General features: G+C 30.7%; 1 protein-coding gene across 2 annotated transcripts in view; it reads left to right on the forward strand.

Moving 5' to 3' along the window:
- LOC100161716 (tachykinin-like peptides receptor 99D) overlaps window positions 1–21,482 on the forward strand; it is a 272,402-nt gene that overhangs the window by 107,710 nt on the left and 143,210 nt on the right. For both annotated transcript variants that reach the window (XM_029491303.1, XM_029491304.1), the window contains exon 3: window positions 5,630–6,041. In XM_029491303.1, coding sequence (XP_029347163.1) covers window positions 5,647–6,041 — 395 coding nt within the window. In that variant the 5' untranslated portion in view covers window positions 5,630–5,646. The remainder of the gene's footprint in view (window positions 1–5,629; window positions 6,042–21,482) is intronic.

Below are 21,482 nucleotides of genomic sequence, written 5' to 3' on the forward strand. Positions count from 1 at the left end.
CTCATAATAATAATTTAATAGGTGAGCGCGTATATTGTTAGTAGGTATCCATAAAACGGGTGCCTACTTTAATTTTAAATTTAATTTAATTTTTAACTCTTAAAAACTTTTTACATAAACATTTTCACGAATAAAAAAGTTCCGTGAAGACTTTCAAAAATTTTTAAAATATCTTGCATTATAAGATTATAAAGGTACTGCAGCTTATATTATTTACTACCAGACTTGCAGTATCAAGATATTCAAAATTATATTTTGTATCCCATTATAATGTCATCTATAAAATAAAAGTCGTCTATTTTGGACACGCTACGCATAACATAATACATTATGTATAAGTATACACCAATACCATATAGGTACCATATATAGGTACTAGGTAAACATACGAGGATCCCATTATATTATTTATAAGTATATAACCATAGACTAAGTGATTGGAAGTGGTACGATAATTGTTTCAAAGCGATGTTGGTAGCATGCTGCTTTGTTTCTGTGATAGCATTTAGAAAATGTGACACCACGATAAAATATTCCTTCGTACATTTATAATGCAAATTTCGCTACTCTGAACTCTACTTTTTACAATAATTTACAGTGCCTAACATGTAAAATAATTCTTTTTTATCCTTCGAGGAAATAAATTAGTTACATTCCAGATTATAAAAAAAAATTTCCACGTCCTAGCAAAATACTGAAATAATATCCCTCCTATAATATGTGCACAACATATGGTGTTACAAACAATTTTATTTGCGGTTATGAGGACATATTTTTTTTCAACGTTAGTGCCTTACGCCCTTACCTACATCAAATGTAGGTTGTGTTCTTCCAGCAATCCTAACATAATTTTATACCTGTATCATAGATTAAATATATATATTAAATAATATATTTATGTTATTATTGTTATTATTATTATTATTATTGTTATAAACAAGTAATATAAAATTTTTATATATTTTATTTTATTTTTAGCTATACCAACCCATCATTTTAAAACTCCTTTTAGATTCTGAGCAGAGCGATAAATATATTGATTTTACAATGATGTGTGCTTATTTTTTAATTTTTGTGTCTGTGTATGTAGTTAAAATAATGCTTCGATTTTTAACTTCAGTATCTTGTTCGATGAGAAACTGAATATAGTTGGTATTAGTTGGGGGTCAAAAACTTACCCGGTAGTTTTCAAAAGCATCTAAAAAAACGAAAATTAAAATTAAGGTGAATCGATACCGTGATTTTTTGTTTTTGTCTAACACACCGCAGGATTTTAGACTGGTTCTTTGCCAAAAATATACCAATTGATCTAATGAAGCGATAAGAATTCTAAAAACAGATTTGAATTTTTCGTCAAGTCCATTTGAAATTGACTTTCCCACATTTTTGATTTTAATTTCTCCAAAAATTAAAATACGAAAATTTTGAAATACTCTTTTTTAATATGACATTTTTAGGAATTTGGGGGATAATATCAAACATGTAGGAGAGTCGATTTCAAGAAGACTTGACGACAAATTCAAATCTGTTTTCAGAATTCTGATCGCTTCAATAGATTAATTGGAATGTTTGACAAAAAACACGTCTAAAATACTATGTCACGCGTATGTTAGACAAAAACAGAAAATCACGGTATTAAGGGGATACCTTAATGAAAAACGTGAAATTTTACGTAAAATCGGTTTTTGACCAAATTGATTTTGGTTTTTGGTGGAAATTAAAATTGAATTACATGACATTTTCATTGAATGTTTTAAAATTAAATTTGTTAAAATTAATTAAAATTGTCCACATACCATTAGTGTTTTCAAAATATTTTGACTTGTTTTGAGCTGTTTACGGACATTTTCAATTTCCAGTTTGTTTAGTTTTTTCTCCTATAAATGTGAATTAAATATTGTATTTGTTGAGTCAAAAAGAATGAAAATTGTTATAGAAGCAGTTGAAAAATATTAAAAATACATTAGCATACATTTTTTTTTAAAAGTATTTAAAATTCGAAATTTGACAAAATGTATTGCATTTAAAATTTAAAAACGATTTTGTAGTTAAACATGTATAAAATGTTATATTTGACGGACGGCAACCCCGTCTCGGGTGCATCGGATGTGGAATTTGAAATCTGGAATACCATATCGGGCCATCGATTAACATAGTCTGTGCCTCTTCAAACTCTTGAGATCATAATTTTCCACCACCATCGGACGATTTGCCGAATGCCTGGATCATTGAATCGCGGTCGTGTGCGGCCGACCGATCTGAGGGACCTCTCCTGCTAGAGTTGATTGCAATTTGCAACGTTAGGCAACGTCTAAACACCTGTAAACTGTTCATATCACGGTTTTCCATCGTTATTGTGCGATTTTTCCGGAGATCACTTCTAACATAATTTCGGTCGTGGACTGCATCTTGATACCGGACGAAATCATCTCGCTGCAATAATGGTATTCCACATAGTATCGATCCGATATTATTTGCATAAGGTCCAATTTATTGCACGAAAACTTTTGGTACGTTAGAATTTTTAAACTGTGTTGTAAATATTATTCGTAATGTTGGTTGTAATACAATCAATACGTACGCTGATAACTGATATTGAGTCATACAGTGGTCTGTGATGCAAATACTAATAAATATATACTTCGAACATTTACGCTGCCCATGGCAAATTTTTTTTTTTATAGTTTTCCTAAAACGGGAACGTTTCTAGATTTTTTATAACCTAAAGTTTTAAATGGTAATATTTATTATGTAGCGTGTATTATAATATAATAATATGTTTTTACCGTTAAAAAACGTTAGTGGAATATATAATATAAAATATAAATACTTACAATATTATGTTGAAAAAATGAATTGTAATCGACGTAATATTATAGTGACGTGATGAGTAAATAATATGTTGAAAAACAAATAGTTTTATACTACATAAATACGTTTCAGTGTTCCACCATCGACGAGTACTGCAAACATAATATCGTGTTAAAATAATATGATTTCAGCCATTGCCGTATTTCCATTACCTATACGACCCACCTACGCATAATAGGAATTTACACTATGCATCAGTTATCGCGAATATTCAATAATAATGTGTAGGTAACCATTATAATGGTTATAACCTACGGGGGAGTAGGTGTATCTAAGTGAAAAACATTTTTACCAAAACTCACATGAAATCTGCTACCCTATAGTCGCCTACGATGAAAATATGCATAAAACAATAAACTATATACAGATATCAGACAATATTCGTGCGAACGCGTTTTTTTTATGCATTTTTTTATCGAACGTACAATATAGAAGAACTCGTGATGAATATTTTTAGCCACTTTTTGTATTGTAAGCTACATCTTTGTTCGACGTGCACTTTCGCTGCGTCCCCCAAGTCACGTTCAGAGCATGATTTTTATCTTCATTATACTATAGTATATTTACGCACACGCGACCCACAAATTTCTAAAAAAAAACACACGGACTATAAATTTATAAAATATTATACGCACACACGTCGTATGATTTTGTCCGAGTTAATATCGTCAATAGTTATTATAAAACCTTAATAGTACGTTTCCAACATTTATTATGTGTTTAATAATATTTAATAGTAACGATATAGTTTGAAAATGTTTTGTGCGTTTTTTTAAATCGTCATGACTTTCTAGTTTCTATACACAATTTTGAAAACGTTTGAATCTCTACAGTGTTTGTATTTGTATATAGTATTTATATCAACCTAAATTAAGTTATTTCTTGGTAAAAAATTGTTTAAATACTTTCAAAAAAAATAACCGTTTTGTCCAGAGAAAATATGAAAATATGAAGAAACATCACCGACCGTGTTCTGTTAATTTTAGAATGAATGTATTACATTCTGTGATTTTACAAAAGTATCCTTTTTTTACCGATCACTACTCAGATGAATAATGACAATATGTCGATCATTAGTGTGATTGAAATTTTTGATATCATTTCGTAAATTCAGAGGCGTGTAATGTTATAATTTATAATATTGACACTTTGTAAATATATACAATCTATATAAGTATTCGAATGGTTTCTTTTTTCAACCACGAGTCTGGTTACCGTATTATTAATTATCTGGTAGGTCCTTGTGACAGTTCTGAATTTTATAATAACAAAAAAACCCTATCCATTAACGGGATTCTTTTCATTGATCATTCACTCCAAACGTTTTAATTTAAACAAACGTAAACGTTTCGCATAGATTTGTTCAAAATCACGTAATTCTTTAGATGGTATCTACTTATTTGAATCTTAATGTTTAATCTATATATATATATATATATAATAATATATGATGCCGCTGCATCAAAAATATAATTTGACGGATCAAAAAATTCTATTTTTCGTGATGGAGATGCGATTGTTTTAAACATTTTATTTCAAACAGATATTAATAGTGTCTTGTGCAGACAGTTTTAATGAAACATTTAAGACCGTAATATATGCCATTAATATTATATTATTACCAAAGAGTTGTTTATTTTTAGATGAATATCGCACTGCTATAAATTAAATCTCATCAGCAGTGCGACGTGAAACAATTATTATATGACATTAAAATGCCATTGCCAGTTTTTATGTTTTTCAGTCCACAGTATGGCGTATAAATATATATTGTGTATTGTATGCATTGTTCGCAACTTTTGTGTACTCAATAGAAATGACGTTTTACGTCACCTGCAAACGCTGTCGACACTATAATATTGTAATAGATAGCTGTTCCCGGCACTATTTTATGTGGCCGGTCATATATTTCTTCTCGTTTGTCGGTTAACGTAAAAATTAGGATTTCCACCGGTCCCGTTATAATATTATATTATAACAACATTGCAGGAGATATAGCTTTCGATGACTATGATAATATATAGATCATACACTACTGTGTGGAACCGCATGGTGAAGGGATGATCAGCTGAAATCATATTTTAATGGTTTGTTTTTATATTAAAATATGTTTGTGTGTGAAAAAAAGGTGCTATCGGAGTATTGTTTCTCGTCGAGAGGTTGAGACGTCTAAGGGATGAATATAATGACATTAAAAACGCCGAAAATGTTATTTGCTCAATACATTCAGTCGTCATTTTTTTTGGTTAACTTCACAAACACTCGCGTTCATAGATTTTAGGACCTAGTTACTATACTTTAGGGATACATTTGAATCGAATCGGGAAGTTCTCATGACAGTAGTCCATGGACCAGTAATTGTTTACTTTATTACTATTGGATTGTACTCGTGTTTTCAAATCGTCTTAATTCTATAGGTCTTGTATAACAAAATGCTAAATTCCAATATACTTGAATAATATATATTCAGTGCAGTGGATTTTTTTCCTAAACGTGTATATTATAATTTTGTTGAATCTAGGTTTTGATATTTGGTCAAAAATAAGACATATTGAAGAAATTTTGAAGGGGGAGAGGGTGGACCCCCCACCACAGACACGGCCTCACATGCGTCCATTTTACATTATTATTATGCACTTACTGCTATTTTCCCTTTGACCGAAGATCGTGTGGAGTTGTTGAGGTTTTAGCGATCTGAAGTATAGTGTTGTATGATGACGAAAATATAATTATTTTTCCTTCGGTTGTGCGTACATAGGTTTTCCGGAGCGGGCCATGAACGGATCGGATTTCGGCGGGCCCAACTCGACCAGCAACGAAACCGACGGCGCGGCGTGGCCGGACAGTAACCAGTTCGAGCTGCCATGGTGGCACCAGCTGGCATGGACGGTGCTGTTCGTGCCCATGATCATGGTGGCCACGGGCGGCAACCTGATCGTCATATGGATCGTCATGACCAACAAGCGGATGCGGAACGTGACCAACTACTTCCTGGTGAACCTGTCCATAGCGGACGCCATGGTGTCCACGCTCAACGTGTCCGTAAACTTTAGTTACATGCTGACCAGCAACTGGACGTTCGGCACGGCCTATTGCAAGATCAGCCAGTTCGTGGCCGTGCTGTCCATATGCGCCAGCGTGTTCACCCTGATGGCCATATCCATCGACAGGTACGTACCACCGGTGTGATAATGTGATATCATATCGCCGCTCTTCGCGAGTTATCGCTATATACTTCCCTCCGTTGTGACACAAACCTATAATATGCCCTACAATATTAGGTTTACCTGGGAGAGATATTTGGTGTTAATAATCGTCTGTTACAACATATTATAATACAGCTGTTGAAAATGATATATAATTTATTTAATCTGAATTAAAAGAAATAAAATAGTATACTATATTTATTTATAATAAATAAGAATTAATGTTAAATAAATGGGTACTCATATCGTTAAAATAAAATAAAATAAATCAAAAAAGTAAATTTTAAGCCAACAGAGATTAGTCGTGATGGACGTCAGTTCGTAAACGAAACAACATACCACAAACCTTTAAAGTGCCTATTCTACCTAAAACCAAGACTGGAAAGTGATAAAAACAAGTTGTTTAATATCACAGGTACCCCGGTGTGATATTATATTGCTGCTCTTTGCGAGTTATCGCTATACTTCCCTCCGTTGTCGCACAAACCAATAATGCCCTACAATATTAGGTTTACCTGGGAGAGATATCTGGTGTTAATAAAATTATAATCGTCTGTTACCAGTTCACAACATAATACAGCTGTTGAAAATTATATATAATTTATTTAATCAACATTTTTAAAAAAAAATAGCATATATTTATTTATAATAAAAATATAAGGATTAATGTTCATAAATAGGTACCTATATCGTTAAAGATTATATAAAATAAATCAAAAAAGTAATTTTTTAAACCAACTGAGATTGGTCGTTATGGACGTCAGTTCGTATATGATACAACATACCACAAACCTTTAACGTGCCTATTATACCTGTAACCAAGACTGGAAAGTGATTTAAACGAGTGGTTTAGAACATTTCATACATTGTATACGCTCATGTGTATAAAACATTTTAACCGTCATTTAAAACAATCTGTTTATGCTTGAAAACGTAGTACTGTTGCTCTAGTTAACGTCTGCCATTAAATATAAATTTTTGTTGTAGATAATGTATAATAAAATAACTGCAATCGTGGTTATAGCACGTAGATCAGAAATAATTCAATAATATAAATAAATAATAATTAAGTAATAATTATCATTTATTTGTATAGAATTAAAAAACAAAAAAATCGGGTTTTATCAGTTAATAGGTACTTATCATTAAATCAACCGTGGGTTTGACTTATCAGTTAGAATTTAAGTTGAATTGTTTTAATTATAATAATAATATTTATTATTCACCAACGAGATGATTACAATAACAAGTATACATAATACACAGTTAAATGGCCCGTCTGACCATTGGGGATATCCTCTTATCGACAATGGTGGGATACATATAAATTAACATTCGTAAAGAAAAAATTGTTTTAAAATAAATAAAAAAAAGTATTAGGTTTGGCCATAAATAATAATTATAATAATACTATAATGCTTATAAGGATACGAATAGCAATAAACCTTTTTTTTTTTTAATTCTGATAATATGCAAAACCAGTACAATATTATCATTTTGCGTTTTTAAGAAATTTAATGGTTGTTTTACACTGTTAAAAATTATTTTTACTTCATTTTACCGAACAAATGGTTTGCGTTATACCTATATGAATATTTAAAACGAAAAAAATTGTATATTATATAAAGAAGGTCGACAAAAATGATGTGCAAATTCTCATGCGGAGATATACAAACGATACATAATGTAAGTTCCAATAACAGAATAAAAAAAATATTATATTACGTTATGTAAATTTGTATATCGGTGTAAATGTCATGCACGTCTCAACGTCAGTTGCATACACTTCCACCATCCGAATTTCATGCATTTTTTATTATTACAAGTACAGGTACACCCGCAAAGAGCCATATTAAAAACTCGTCAATTATAACTGAATATATTTATTTTTTTCAAAACGAAAAAACTACCACTTCGCTATAATTGTCGGTGTATAATATTATAATCGTTACGAAGAATATTATATCGTACACACCTATTCCTGCAACAACTATTGTGAGTTAACGTGGTGCGTCTGACACTCTATTATAATAGACGATTAGGTAATACATATTATCATGAAAAACCACGTCGGGTAAAATACAATATTCAAGGCAAATCCGTATTTGTTTTGTAAATCACCGGACGATCGATATATTATTATGATATATCAATCCGTTCAACAATTAATATTAAATTCTTTTTTGTATTATCGAGCCAGCAACTGCAGTGGCCATTAGCTGTTTTTGGGGAGGATCGAAACACATTCGTATGTGTGGCAAGGATCTGTAGTCCGAAAATCCCGGATGGGTGACCACCGGCCGATACGTACACCCAGAGAGCATTTTCCCGGTCGAGCGTACGGAGCCACAGATATCAAGTTTATGTTACAATATATAAACATAATACTATATCAATTCTCGGGAACACTTAATATCGTTGTACATGCACTTCCGTGTCTCGTTCTCGTGTAACACGGCAAACATATATTATAATTATCATATATACCTATACCCGCGTGTATGCGACGGGGGAAACTCGGGTTTTATCCGATTTCGTTATTAATTAGCAGAGTTGGGTATATTATAGAGATTTCCTCAAAATCCCGACTCAAAGGGCGCAACGGTTCTATAATATTGTTTTATATACTTTACGGCGTATGTGAAGCGCTCGGGCGACCACCATGATACGATGTCATACATATTATTATGATATACGTTTGAATGATAATATAAACCGCGCTTAAATGCGCACTTATATAGATTTATATAGAATTTACCCCAAAGATATGTAAATACTGTTTTCATATTTCCGGTGTGAGTATACCTACGCTTTATTAACATTTAATTCCGTTGACATCGAATGTATCATTATAACAATATAATATATTATTATGTTAAGTCTATATTGTTCGATAAGTACTGTCTTTGCGTGCCAGTCGCACATAATTCGCTGTGCTGTATTCAGAACTATAAGTAACTATATACTTATAAGTATGTCCAGTGTGGAGCATAGCCAATAGACTTATCGATGTGAGACACGGGGGTTGTAGCGTCTCCCGCCCTTGAACTTTTCCACAACAGATTTATTTAACGTAATATTATGGCATATAGCATACTTAAAACCATGGCACCTACTTCGTGCTTGAAAACTTAAAAATGTATAATGCGACTTTTATAGCCTGTAAATCTGTTAATCGGTTAATCAACCGACGACCGTCAACACTATAATAATAATTATAATCATCTTAAACAATTTTACTCCGTTGTAAAACTTTATGAAGGTTTAAAAATCTATGAAAACTATTAAATTATTTAATACTATGTATTCAAAATAAAATCTATTTGTATTATATTAATATTTTGTGTTAACCTTTGTGTCGTGTTTTCTCGTGTTGTTACTCTTGAGAAAAAAATAAAGGTCAAATTTTTTGCGGTAAAAAGTAAAAACCTTTAAACGCGCAGTGATTTTCTGAAGATTTAGTTCTTAACGCGTTTGAAAAAAAAAATGTTACAATAAAAGAGGAGATCATCCTTTAAAGCGACTAAAAGCCAAAATGTGGAAGTAGTATGTATATCTTGGGTATACATCAGAAACCTCGCAGGAACCATTAAAAATGCCACACTTAAAGAGATTTTATATTATCAGATTTGAATTTTTTTTTTTTTTTTTGATAAAAATATTAGTATATTCTGGAAAATGACTAGAATGTTGATTTAAAATTTTCTCTTCTTCAATAAAGTAAAACAATTAAATTTAAAATGTCATTTAGTCGGATAAATTCGACTTAAAACAACCAGCATATAGAATAAAAACATTTAAAAATTTCGGATCTTAGTCATTTTGCAAGATGATGTTCTGCTTTTAAGTCTAAAAAAAATTTCAAATGACCGCAAGTTTTAAGGTATTTTCCATATTCAATTTGATTGATGCCGATCCACTAAAGTGAATTTAAATATTATGTTCTGTCTTTATGTAATAGTCAGGTGCAACATTGGAATTTAGATGTGGGTTATATTTCCAATCAGTGGCGTGCCCAGCGGGTAGGCCTGCTAGGCCCGGGCCTGCCCTGTGTTTTTTTTCGTATTACGAAATGATACGAAATGAAATCAATTTGGAACAAAGATTATTTATTACACACTTTTATATCAAGCGTGAATAATTGTGGGCACATTTCCTACTGTTTATCGGACGACGACTAAAAATTGAAAATAATAGACAATATTCCCGAAATGAACGTTATTAATTTAACGTTCGACACCGACTGTTCTCAGCCGACAATCGTCAACAATTTGATGATGTTCATATGAGGTAATGAATATGAATTATAAATGTTATTTTTGGTGCCTATTAATAATTTATTACGGTGTGTCGGTGTGTACTGTGCATAGGCGCAAATCACCTGAAAATATCAGGGGGGCTTAAGCACCAAAATTTTTTGGAGAAACAGACCAATCGAATGAAAACAGAAAAATCGATGACTTAAATTCACTAAATAATTACATTTTATGTAAGTTGGTACCTATAATTAAAAAAAGCTATTGTTTCATTTGTATTCACTTTTTATATCTTTGAAATATTATTAACAAGTCAAACAGGAGGAATAAATTGTGTTATATTAGGTATATTATATGATCATTTTTTCTAATTAAATTTAAAAATGTTATAAAAAGTTTCTAAAAAATAATGTGTACCTATATAAATTAAAACAATTATAACCGGGCCTGTCCTACATTTTTATCCTGGGCACGCCTCTGTTTCCAATGTATACTGAAGATCTAGTGGAGAAAAAAATTCTGAAAACAGAATTGAATTTTTCATCGAGTTTACTCAACCCACTTTTTATGTGAAAATTGTCATATTTCAATTTCTGGAAAAAAAAAATCAGAACGTGAACAATTTGATCTCAATCAGATTTCACGATGAGATTTAGGTAGGTAGGTACGAGTTAGAAATTAAAATGTCAGATAAATACACGAACATCGTTTTCAATCTTCTTAATATACATTTTAGTCGTATTTACCAGTTGATTTTCCTGTCGGTGTTCGTCCGTGACAAGAAGTTATAATATAAAAATACTTTTCATCATAATAATTCAAGAATTTTTTTCACTAAATTGCAACGTCATGTCTTCATTCCGTCGTCATTATATTATGTCACTTAATATTCCTATTCACCCCCTCCCCTTAAATAAGCTTCAGATCCGTTCCTGGTATACACATCAAAGAACCGATGGCGGTGCGCTGTTATATATTATATATAATAAGCCTACATATTAAACTGTATTAAACAAATGGAAATGGATGAGTAGGGGTAGGGGTCAACACACCGCCGCCCCTATAGCTGCGTGGTCAATATATATATATATTATACATTAAATTCGAAAGCGGTAATAAATCGCGTGTGCATCTCACCACAACACACCATATTTGTTAATATTATATTATATTTATACGGTATTAGTTATTTATATATTTGAAGTATAATATATCGTTGCGCTGACGTGGAACGTAATTATTTCCATTATATATTGCAGGCGTACAATTATTATGTTTCGTATAATTTACGTTTTTACCTAGCCGTTTATTGCACAGACCACCATATACAAATATCTTAATATGTGACAAGGTTTTGGATCAAAAGATATCTTCACTTGATACGACAACTATTGATCTATTCGGGAGTATCATTTCAGTAATGTTCTACAGAAACAAATAGATGCTACAATAGTCGACCACGGACTGGGCAGAATCTTTCGCTCACCCGATAAAACTCTCTTTTTTCTAAGCTGCGTATTAGCTTATTGTTATTTTTCAACAACTATAATTTTACAAACATATTATAAGATCACTCAAACAGTCATCATTGAGCGAACATAATTTTATTTTTGAAATTAAAAATTGTTTACACTATGCAACGTGTCTTACGAAATCGAAATTTGACAAATTGTGTGTCACTTTATAATTGGAAAGCATTAAGCTCAAGGAAATCGAAATAGACTAGCATTAAGACACGATATAACGTACTATGTTAAATGCGATTTGACAGTTATAAGCGAAAACACTCATTCATTGCTTCACTGATATTTACACGACAGTTTAATTGTTGGACCTCGTGTATCAACTCCAAATTAATTGATGGTCTTAGTATAGTTATTAATTTATTAGCTCACAATAATTATCTCCTAAGCTATGACTCGTTTACAAAGTAAGATTTTGACAGTATATTGCGCAATTCACGGGGTGTCGGTGATAATATGGAGAGAGTTTTGATACGATAAACAAACCGTTAAGAAAAATCATATCTTGGCAAAGATCCATTACAGTGTCTAACGAACGACGGAAAAAAATAAATGTCTACCGCGCGTAGGCATACTAAAAACTTAAATTCCTTATTAATCGATAGAAAAGAAGAAATGGTGATTTTCTTATTTCATGATAACAATAAAAAAACAAATCTTAGAGTAAGACTTAGAATTGAGACGTACAGAGGTACATTAATTTGTTTACACGTCTATGTGCCCGTGTCTTGATGCAAAGAGGGAATAGATGTAAAAAGCAGGTAAGTGGATGTCGATCTGCTGTACAGTAGATAATAGACTTGGGTAAAATACTTTTAAAAAGTATTTCAAGTACATATTCCGAATACTTAAAAAAAAAAGTATTCAGAATATGTATTCGAATACTTTATGATAATAATATTCCTAAGTATTTGGAATACTTCACAAAAAGTATTCCAAATATTTTTCGAATACTTTTTTTTAGTAAATTTAGATTTCAATAGTAAAAATATTACTTTTTCAATTCTGTGTTTATAAATGAACATTATTATAATCTTGATAAAACACACCTATCTGGATATCTATAATCTATTAGTTATAAAATATTATATTAAAATTAATATTGGATGTTAAAAAAGTATTCCGAATACTGTACTCAGAATACTTGTAAAAAGTATTCAAAATACCGTATTGAATACTTTCAAAAAAAAGTATTTAAAAAATATTCGGTATACTTAAAAAGTAATTCGAATACAGTATTCCGAATACTGTATTCGGAATACTGCCCAAGTCTGAGTAGATTACAAGTGGGTCACTGTATAATGGATGATATTAAATTTAAATTCAATGAAATAATATCATTGTATAAGAAAAACGATTCTGAGCGGAGACGGTTTGTCAGTCTGAATATTTTATATTGTTATCATTTATTTTATCATGTAAGTTGAATTAATATTATAATATTATAATTTTTTATTTGTTTCGATAAACAAAGCGTTGGAAATTAAAATCCCATTTTTATCGTTTTTTCGTAATTTTTCGTTGGTTTTTCCCGTGGCATTTAATAACTATTGAGAAAATCGAAAAATTACCACTCTAAAGTACAATCTTGATCCAATTTACTAAAATATAAGGTACTATATTATGTTGAAATCGAAGCACTGTTTCCGGTAGAAATTTTGTATACAGGATAAAAAAAAATAAAAATAATAAGCACCATTGTAAAACCACTAGATCCCTCGCTCCGCTCAGAATCTAAAATAGTACATTTTCAAGAAATTTATATACTTGTTTTGGTAATTTTTTTTTTGAATGCTCTAAAATATAGTTATATAAGTATATAATTTTGGTTTAGTAAATACATTTTTTTTTTTTTTTTTTTGATAAAATATTTGAAATATAATTTATAGTCTATACTTAAAAAAGGATTTGCGCAATTAATAAAAATGTAAATATAATTAATTATGCATACATTGTACATAAATATGGAAAATATTTCATAATAACAATAAAACGTAAATGGTCTTCAATAGTTTAACTTTATAAATTATACTATTATAGGCACCCGAGTACATACAACACGAATATAAATGGGAAAATGGGCGGTTGGGCCACATTTTATCTACCTGCTTTGTAAACAAAAAACTTTTATATTTTATTACTCGGCTATTGAACCACAACAAAAATATGAAATATATATAAAGCTTACCGGCCATTGGGCTATACATATATATTAAGTTAATTAAAATAACTTTTAACTTTATAATTTAAATAAGTTCTATATAATATGGGTCAGTCACGTTATTTATTCATATTCGACAAAGTCACAAAATTATTAAATTAAATAAAAATACACAGTAGAATATAAATTATAATAATAACTATATTGATAACGAGCACAAACATGATGGGCATTTAAGAAAGTATCATTACTACGGTATTGTGACAATAAACCTCGCGATATTATGCTTATAATATTATGTCCCCCGAGGTTAGGTCATAAAAATAGTTGAGTAGTGGTCCGGTGCTTTTTGAAAAAAGTCAGGTACACCGTATACTCAATCGTGATTTACCGAAACTATAAAACCAAACAAGAACCTTAAAGGTTTTTCTTTTTTTCGGAATACCACCATGCGCTGTAAAATTCAGCGTTGTGGTAAGTTGCACTATAGCACGAGAATGAATTATGTAATATTGGGCCTTTGATGCACTCCAATAAGTGACATTGAGAAATGGAATCAAAATTATCATGCATCAGGAGATTTCAAACACGATTGGATACCTGCTATATAATATACAATACGATATTAAGAGAAGTTCTTTTATCGCGAATTTGTTTACACAAACGAAAAGAAACATTTGTGCGCGTAAAGAATAATAGACGATAAAGATATAATAATATGTTTTTATGGTATATTATGTTAGAACGATTTTTCAAGAAATATTTTATACTATAACTATTGTTATTATTTTATACCAATCCTTGTCACGCCATACCCACAGCAGCTACTAGATATATTGCACGTGCAATTGAAAAAATACAATTACGAAAGCGAATAAGATCGAAAATGTTAATGTACTTGCCAATAAATCATATATATTATTACATGCTGGTGTATGACTGCTGTAGATATCTCATATCAATACCTATATATAATAATGTATGGTGTATACTTAATATTATCGTGCAATCATTGAACTATTGAGCAACTTGTATCATCTTCCATCACAAGTTATTATATTTTATATATCGAAACATAAAGTTCATACGGAATATATACATATATATGTTTGTTTTATATGAAAGAAATAACAAATATTAGTAAATGTGTTCACCTATTGCAAGAAGACGTACGAAACTTACAATATTCGAAGGTAATTGCATTCCGATCAAATGCTCTATAATACGTTCTGCGTTCGTAAATCGCATTGGTGTATTTATTATATTCAGAACAGACAGACCATACGTATAATACGATATTGACGATATTGTGTTATTATATATTATAGACTAACATATGTTTTAAAAACAGAATTTTTTCGATAAGCGAAAGCACAGCCGGAGAGAATAATAAAAACGTGTTCCAATACTTAGCGTACATGATATCATAAATCACACACTTCCCCACATCGACCCGGTTAATATTTCCGGGCAAATTGTGTCCCAGAAATTATACAACGTAATAAATATGTCGTGTTGTGTAAAGCCGTTCACGCCGATGACTGGTAAACGGCGGGGCAATCAGCTGGGCAGAACAAAAAGAGCAACTATTTTATTTGTTTATGGGTATATGGGAGCAAAGGGGTCGGGGTACAGCGGTTATTACTCAGTTCAGTCATTTTATGAAATGACTTTAGCATTCGATCTATGGCGTCGCAACAATTCATAAGATAACTAAACGCGTCGAGTGCGTTCAAATATGAGACTTTTAAAGTATTCCAAGTCGGGACCAAAACATTTGAATACTATAATTCATAATACCTTATACTGCCTATTATATTCACCTGGTAATATACGCACATCGCGAACAAATTTTACCATAGCTGTTAACTATTTTCTGACGTTTGTTTGAATTTAACGCGCTTTTACAATTGTTAACACTGTCTTGTAACACAATAGCCAACATATCCGATTGCGACTTGGGATTCTCCGTTCGTCCTACAACACTGGTCATTACAACTTCTACTTTTACAGACTTGGACACCGGACACTGTAAAGGCAATCACCACTCATCTGCGTTGTCACCAATAGTAAAACAATTCTTTGACGTCGTGTTCGCGGAGTAATAAGTTAGCTTTTTATATGGGGATAATGACATTATGCGCATTTCAATTATATACGAAAGAAAATTGGTTTTTACGTGTTCGGACTAAAGTCGCTGCGCAAGATAGACAGCAGGTGATAATTTATAATATTATAATAATTAAAAATAATACGTGACTAAAATAATGCGCCCGCTCGTGTTTACTTCGATTATAGTCGGGAGAAAGAAAAGTGCAGGCCGCTGATGCACACACTTCTGGTGGTGAATTTCTCTGGTGGTTTCGCAGACCGAGCATTTTTAAATATTACATTTAGATATAATCGCCTAATTCAAATGTACTATATAATGATGTTGCACATGGTTTTTAGCGCCCCTGCTTTCCGAAGAAAAAAAAGGTTGCTAACATATCACTTATAGCGGCCACGTTTCATTCTCCCGACTATGGTACACTTTGGACAATACAGTACAATCGTCAATCAACCGTATACAATATCAAAATGTATTAAACGTTAAGGTGCACAATGATATTATATGTATTACAATACTATATTGCATTATATTATGCATTATACACGCATGCACAGTATTTATATATCTCGACGTTAAATGAATATAGTAATTTGTAAACGGTCCATAAAAGATGATACTAAGACTCGAAATTATGAGCTTTGCACTACTACCACGGTTATCTACTCCGTAGAGATAACCGTGACTACTGCGTATAATCATTTAACTCGTTATTCGTTTTACTCAAACATGAACGGTATAGGTATACATGCGTAAATATTATACATATTTGTACAGTTTAATAATCGAGTCAAATCCTTATGTATAAGCACTACAAATGGCACAATAAAATAAAAGCCGTGGACACAGGAGAATAGAAAATTAAATTTAACAATATTGCTATAATAATAATTTCCCTACGTGGAATTCCGAACACAAAAAATACAACCATTGAAACTTGAAGAAAACTTCGTCTAACTAAAATAAACTATTTTACTTATAATATGGAAACTATATTTTTAATAACTATAAATATTCAAACATTTTATTTTAAATACCCAGGAATTCACTCAGATTTCAAAATTTAAATGTTCACAAAATGTCAAAATGTTAACTTAATATGTCGGTACAACAAAAAAAATATATATACATACCTATGTGTTTTGAGATATTCAGATTGCTGTAACTTGTAAGAACAATTTTCAAGGTATATTGCTGTACATTTTCCAGTTGTCTTACTCATTAATAAAATCGTAATGAAAAAAAAAAAACTAAAATAAATTGAAAATTGAAAATTGAAAATTTCTATAAATATCAAAAAATAAAAAGACAGAATGAAAACACGTCCAAATTCTTATGTTCCACGTTTGCTTGATTAAAACAGAAAATCACCGCTTCAATCTCATTAAATAAAAAGTGGAAAAGACTTACCCGTCTTTTATTTATCACTGGGAGGGCCGTAAATGACATCTCATAACCAATCATTCAATTAAAATTAGGTATTAAAAAAGTACAAGTTTCTGACTATTTTAATACGTACAATTATTTTGGACGTCATTATACGAAAGACCATTTTGTTCATTATTTCCGGTGATCAACAAACTATCATTTTCTACCCTATTGATGGTCGCGATCCACAGGTTGGAAACCACTAACACCAGATAATCGCGGTATCATCCTACAATGTAAGAAATTCAAAACTTTTTTAGTTGACTAACTATATAAGATTAATACATAGATGGTAGGCAGCATAATAATGTTTTAATAAGCTTAAACTGTATGGCTAATATTAAACTGATGTGGTTACGACTTAATGGGATCGAAGTCTAAGCGTTTTTAGTACAAAAACAAGCCTTAGAGGAAAAACTCTCACGCCATATAGAATAGTCAGATTGTTTAATTTTTTATATTTAAAAAAAGAGAACATTTTGCATGTCAGAACAAGGCCCGATTATAATTATAGAAGCTAAAATATGTATTTGAATAATGCACAATATTTGTTATTTTAAAAAATATTTTTCAAGCACTATTTAAAGTAAAATTAAAAGTCGGGCTTTAATCTGACTTGTAAAAACTTCTGATGTTTACGATTAAAGAAAAAAAAAAGGTCAAAATGCGTTAGAGTTTTTCCTGTAAAAGCATTTTTGTTCATCTAAATATTATCAATATTAATAATATCCAGAGGGTAGTTAATATATAGTTATTATATTTTCCAGTAAGGGATATAATTCTAACGCTAGTCCTCCCCACTCGCGATACTACAAGAAAAAATGAAGTATATTTTTTGGTATGAATCAATTAAATTTCCATAAATTATTCAGCTTTTTTGTGTACATAGTACATCTGAATATAATTTCTGTATTATAATAGATGTATACTGTACAACTCAAATTTAAATATATATTTTTTTTATGAAGGTACTTGAAATATTTAGAGTTTTTGTCGTTCAAAATGCTACTCAATTCAAATGTGTAACCAAGATAAATTATAAGCGCCAAATGTAATTACACTTACGAGCTACGGTTTTAAATTACATTTAAACGATAATCACTTAAAATGCAAATTAGTACCACAAACGTGAAACCATGTAATTTTAACAATCTTAGAGACTTTATTTCTTAAAAAAAATCCGTTGTCACTTGTCAGTATTTAAAATGATAAAATATTCATTATGATTATAAATTAAAAATTAAATATTAAATTAATCTTATATTTTTAGTTATGTATTTATGTATAAAATGAAAAGGTAATAGTGTCTCGAACAAATAACGTAAGCAAACAATGTAAAGACGATAATAATAATATTATTAATAATGCTATCAACGAATGGTTTTGAATTAGAAAAAAAAACGAATTAACTCATATAACTAGTGCTAGTACCAATATTATTATTATGTTGTATGCAGCATATTAGTATATCCTATTAATATAAAATCATGATAATAATAATAATAAAAATAAAAATGTATAAACAATAAAATAATAGTTTGTACAACTGCGAGCTTGGATTTTTTAAATTTAATTAAAAATATTACGGTGCTTCATAATTTACTGGTTAGTTATTCTAGATCTCCGTATCGTTTTAACTTTTAATATAGAAAGGTGTACCTACTTTTACTGTTTATTGAAGGTAAATTCTATACTTATGTGCTACTGTCACTACTGTTGTGTAGTCAAACCATCACTTACATACCCAATTATTTAAATCTGAAAAATAAATTATTAAGAACAATTCCCTTTTGAGATTCTATTTACAGATTTACATGACCGACGAACCGCCCCTTTCCACTTACAATGGTAATTTAAGTCGCGTCTGCAGTGTGGCCTAATGACGTATATCGTTCAGTGGACCGTTTCTTAGTTAAGTTTCGCAATTATGTATATTAGCTACGTTCCGAATTCCTGTGTAATAAAATCCACTACATTCTAGCCGACCACCGACCGCAGGGTCACCTCCGATTTTATCCAAGAACATCGGATAAATGTTTCAGAGATATGACTACTTGCGGGTTACCTTTTGTAAATGTTCAAGCCTTAGCTTTGACTACGGTGATTTATTTTTGAATTACAAAAAAAAAATAAACACGAATTTTTCGAAAACTGGGTTTGTTTTTTTATAAGTCTTAACGTTTTTACCTCCCAAAATTACCAAATAGAAGTTGAATATATTTTAGTATTTATTTCTACTATGAAACGTGTACAAATAGATCCGTCAAACAAAAACAACAGCTACGTTACGCATAATGCGATGCACTAATAATTAGACGTAAAAAAAATTTTCGCCAGACTTGACTTGGAATTTTAAGGGTTTGAACGTCTATCGCACTCCCATTGCCGGGGGTTTATTCATATTTTGTAACATATCATACTATGGTACCTTAAAAAATTCCGATTTCAAGACAATTCTATACTCTATAAGTATAGGTAGTTAGGGATATTGTATTGATCATATTATATCATACAGAATATAACACAGAGGTATTGTTATGCAATATTCAATGTGAAACATTGTCATATCATCTTGATGCATCTCGTTTATTATATTAGTTTTCATCCGAATTAACCGTAGCTCGCTCGAATTCTACTCGTTTCCGTGCTAATAGTTTCCACGATGCGATCCACCAACGAATTATATTTGCTCAAGCGCACGAGTAATGCATTACAAACATGGGAAATCGCCGGCAAGTTTTGATAAATTCGTTAATGTTCGTATAGTAGGTATAGTCGAAATACGACCCGACCCGCGTCCGGGGAGTACCAATTATTGTTTAAGCAACTGCAACAAGATACATGTCTTTGACAATTATTATTATTATTGTTATAATACATTGCGGATAGATTTTGAAACACTCGTTTCGAATACAAGTGCACAGGTAATATACGCTATATAAATAACAATTTGGAAACAAAATAATTAAAAAAAACCCTGTACACTGCGCACTATAATTCATATTATGTATTGAGACATCGAGGGATCTTTACATTAATTCAGTACCAGAAAAATGTTGGAAAATGTTAGAAAATTTCTATAAAAAGTAAATACAAAATATTTATTTTTATTTTTAAACGTTTATTAAGTCGCTTTAGAAATTAGATGTAGTGTTAAAAAAAATATTTGAGATTTGAGGTGTATTGTATTTTTGTTTATTGCTGAGCTGAAATGTCAAAAAGTCAGTATTATAGTATAGGCCTTAGGGGGACGAATACAATTCCTCGACAAGTTAATGTCGAATTATATGCATGTACCTAGTTACTATAAATATATGTAATATCGTATTATCGTGTATTGTTTTAATTAAATAATTAGATCAAAAATAAAAATGATTGTGAAATAAAAAGTTTTTCAATAGATTACAAAAATATTATGGTATAGATACATTGTATAACGTTATTCTTTATTATGATTAATATACAATTCAACAACCTTTATACAATAATTATTAACTCATGTTACTATTATAAATGAAGAAAAAATGTGTGATACATTTTATAATATGAAAACTCATCACCTCAAATTTTCTATTGTTGCTTATAGTTTTGGTTTTATCTTGATACAACTGTTTGGATTTACGACCGCATTTACGGATACATTTTCAACGCAATATACTGCTGCAGTAATCAGACATAGACAGACCGATGGAAATGCTTAAATTCTGTGAATATCCAATCGCTGCAGTATAGTGACATTTAATATTATACTTGCATTTGTTTGTGGTATGTACCGATTGATATTACCATACGGGGTTTTATAAAACACAGCTGAATTCGCAACTACGTTTCGCTTAAAGGCACGAGAAAAAGAAAATCTTCGGTGTAAAAATCAAACGATGTATGAAGTCGAAAACATTGTATACGATGTTAGTACAAGTAATTTTT

Source organism: Acyrthosiphon pisum, chromosome A3 (assembly GCF_005508785.2).
Source record: "Acyrthosiphon pisum isolate AL4f chromosome A3, pea_aphid_22Mar2018_4r6ur, whole genome shotgun sequence".
NCBI classification, from domain to species: Eukaryota; Metazoa; Arthropoda; class Insecta; order Hemiptera; family Aphididae; genus Acyrthosiphon; species Acyrthosiphon pisum.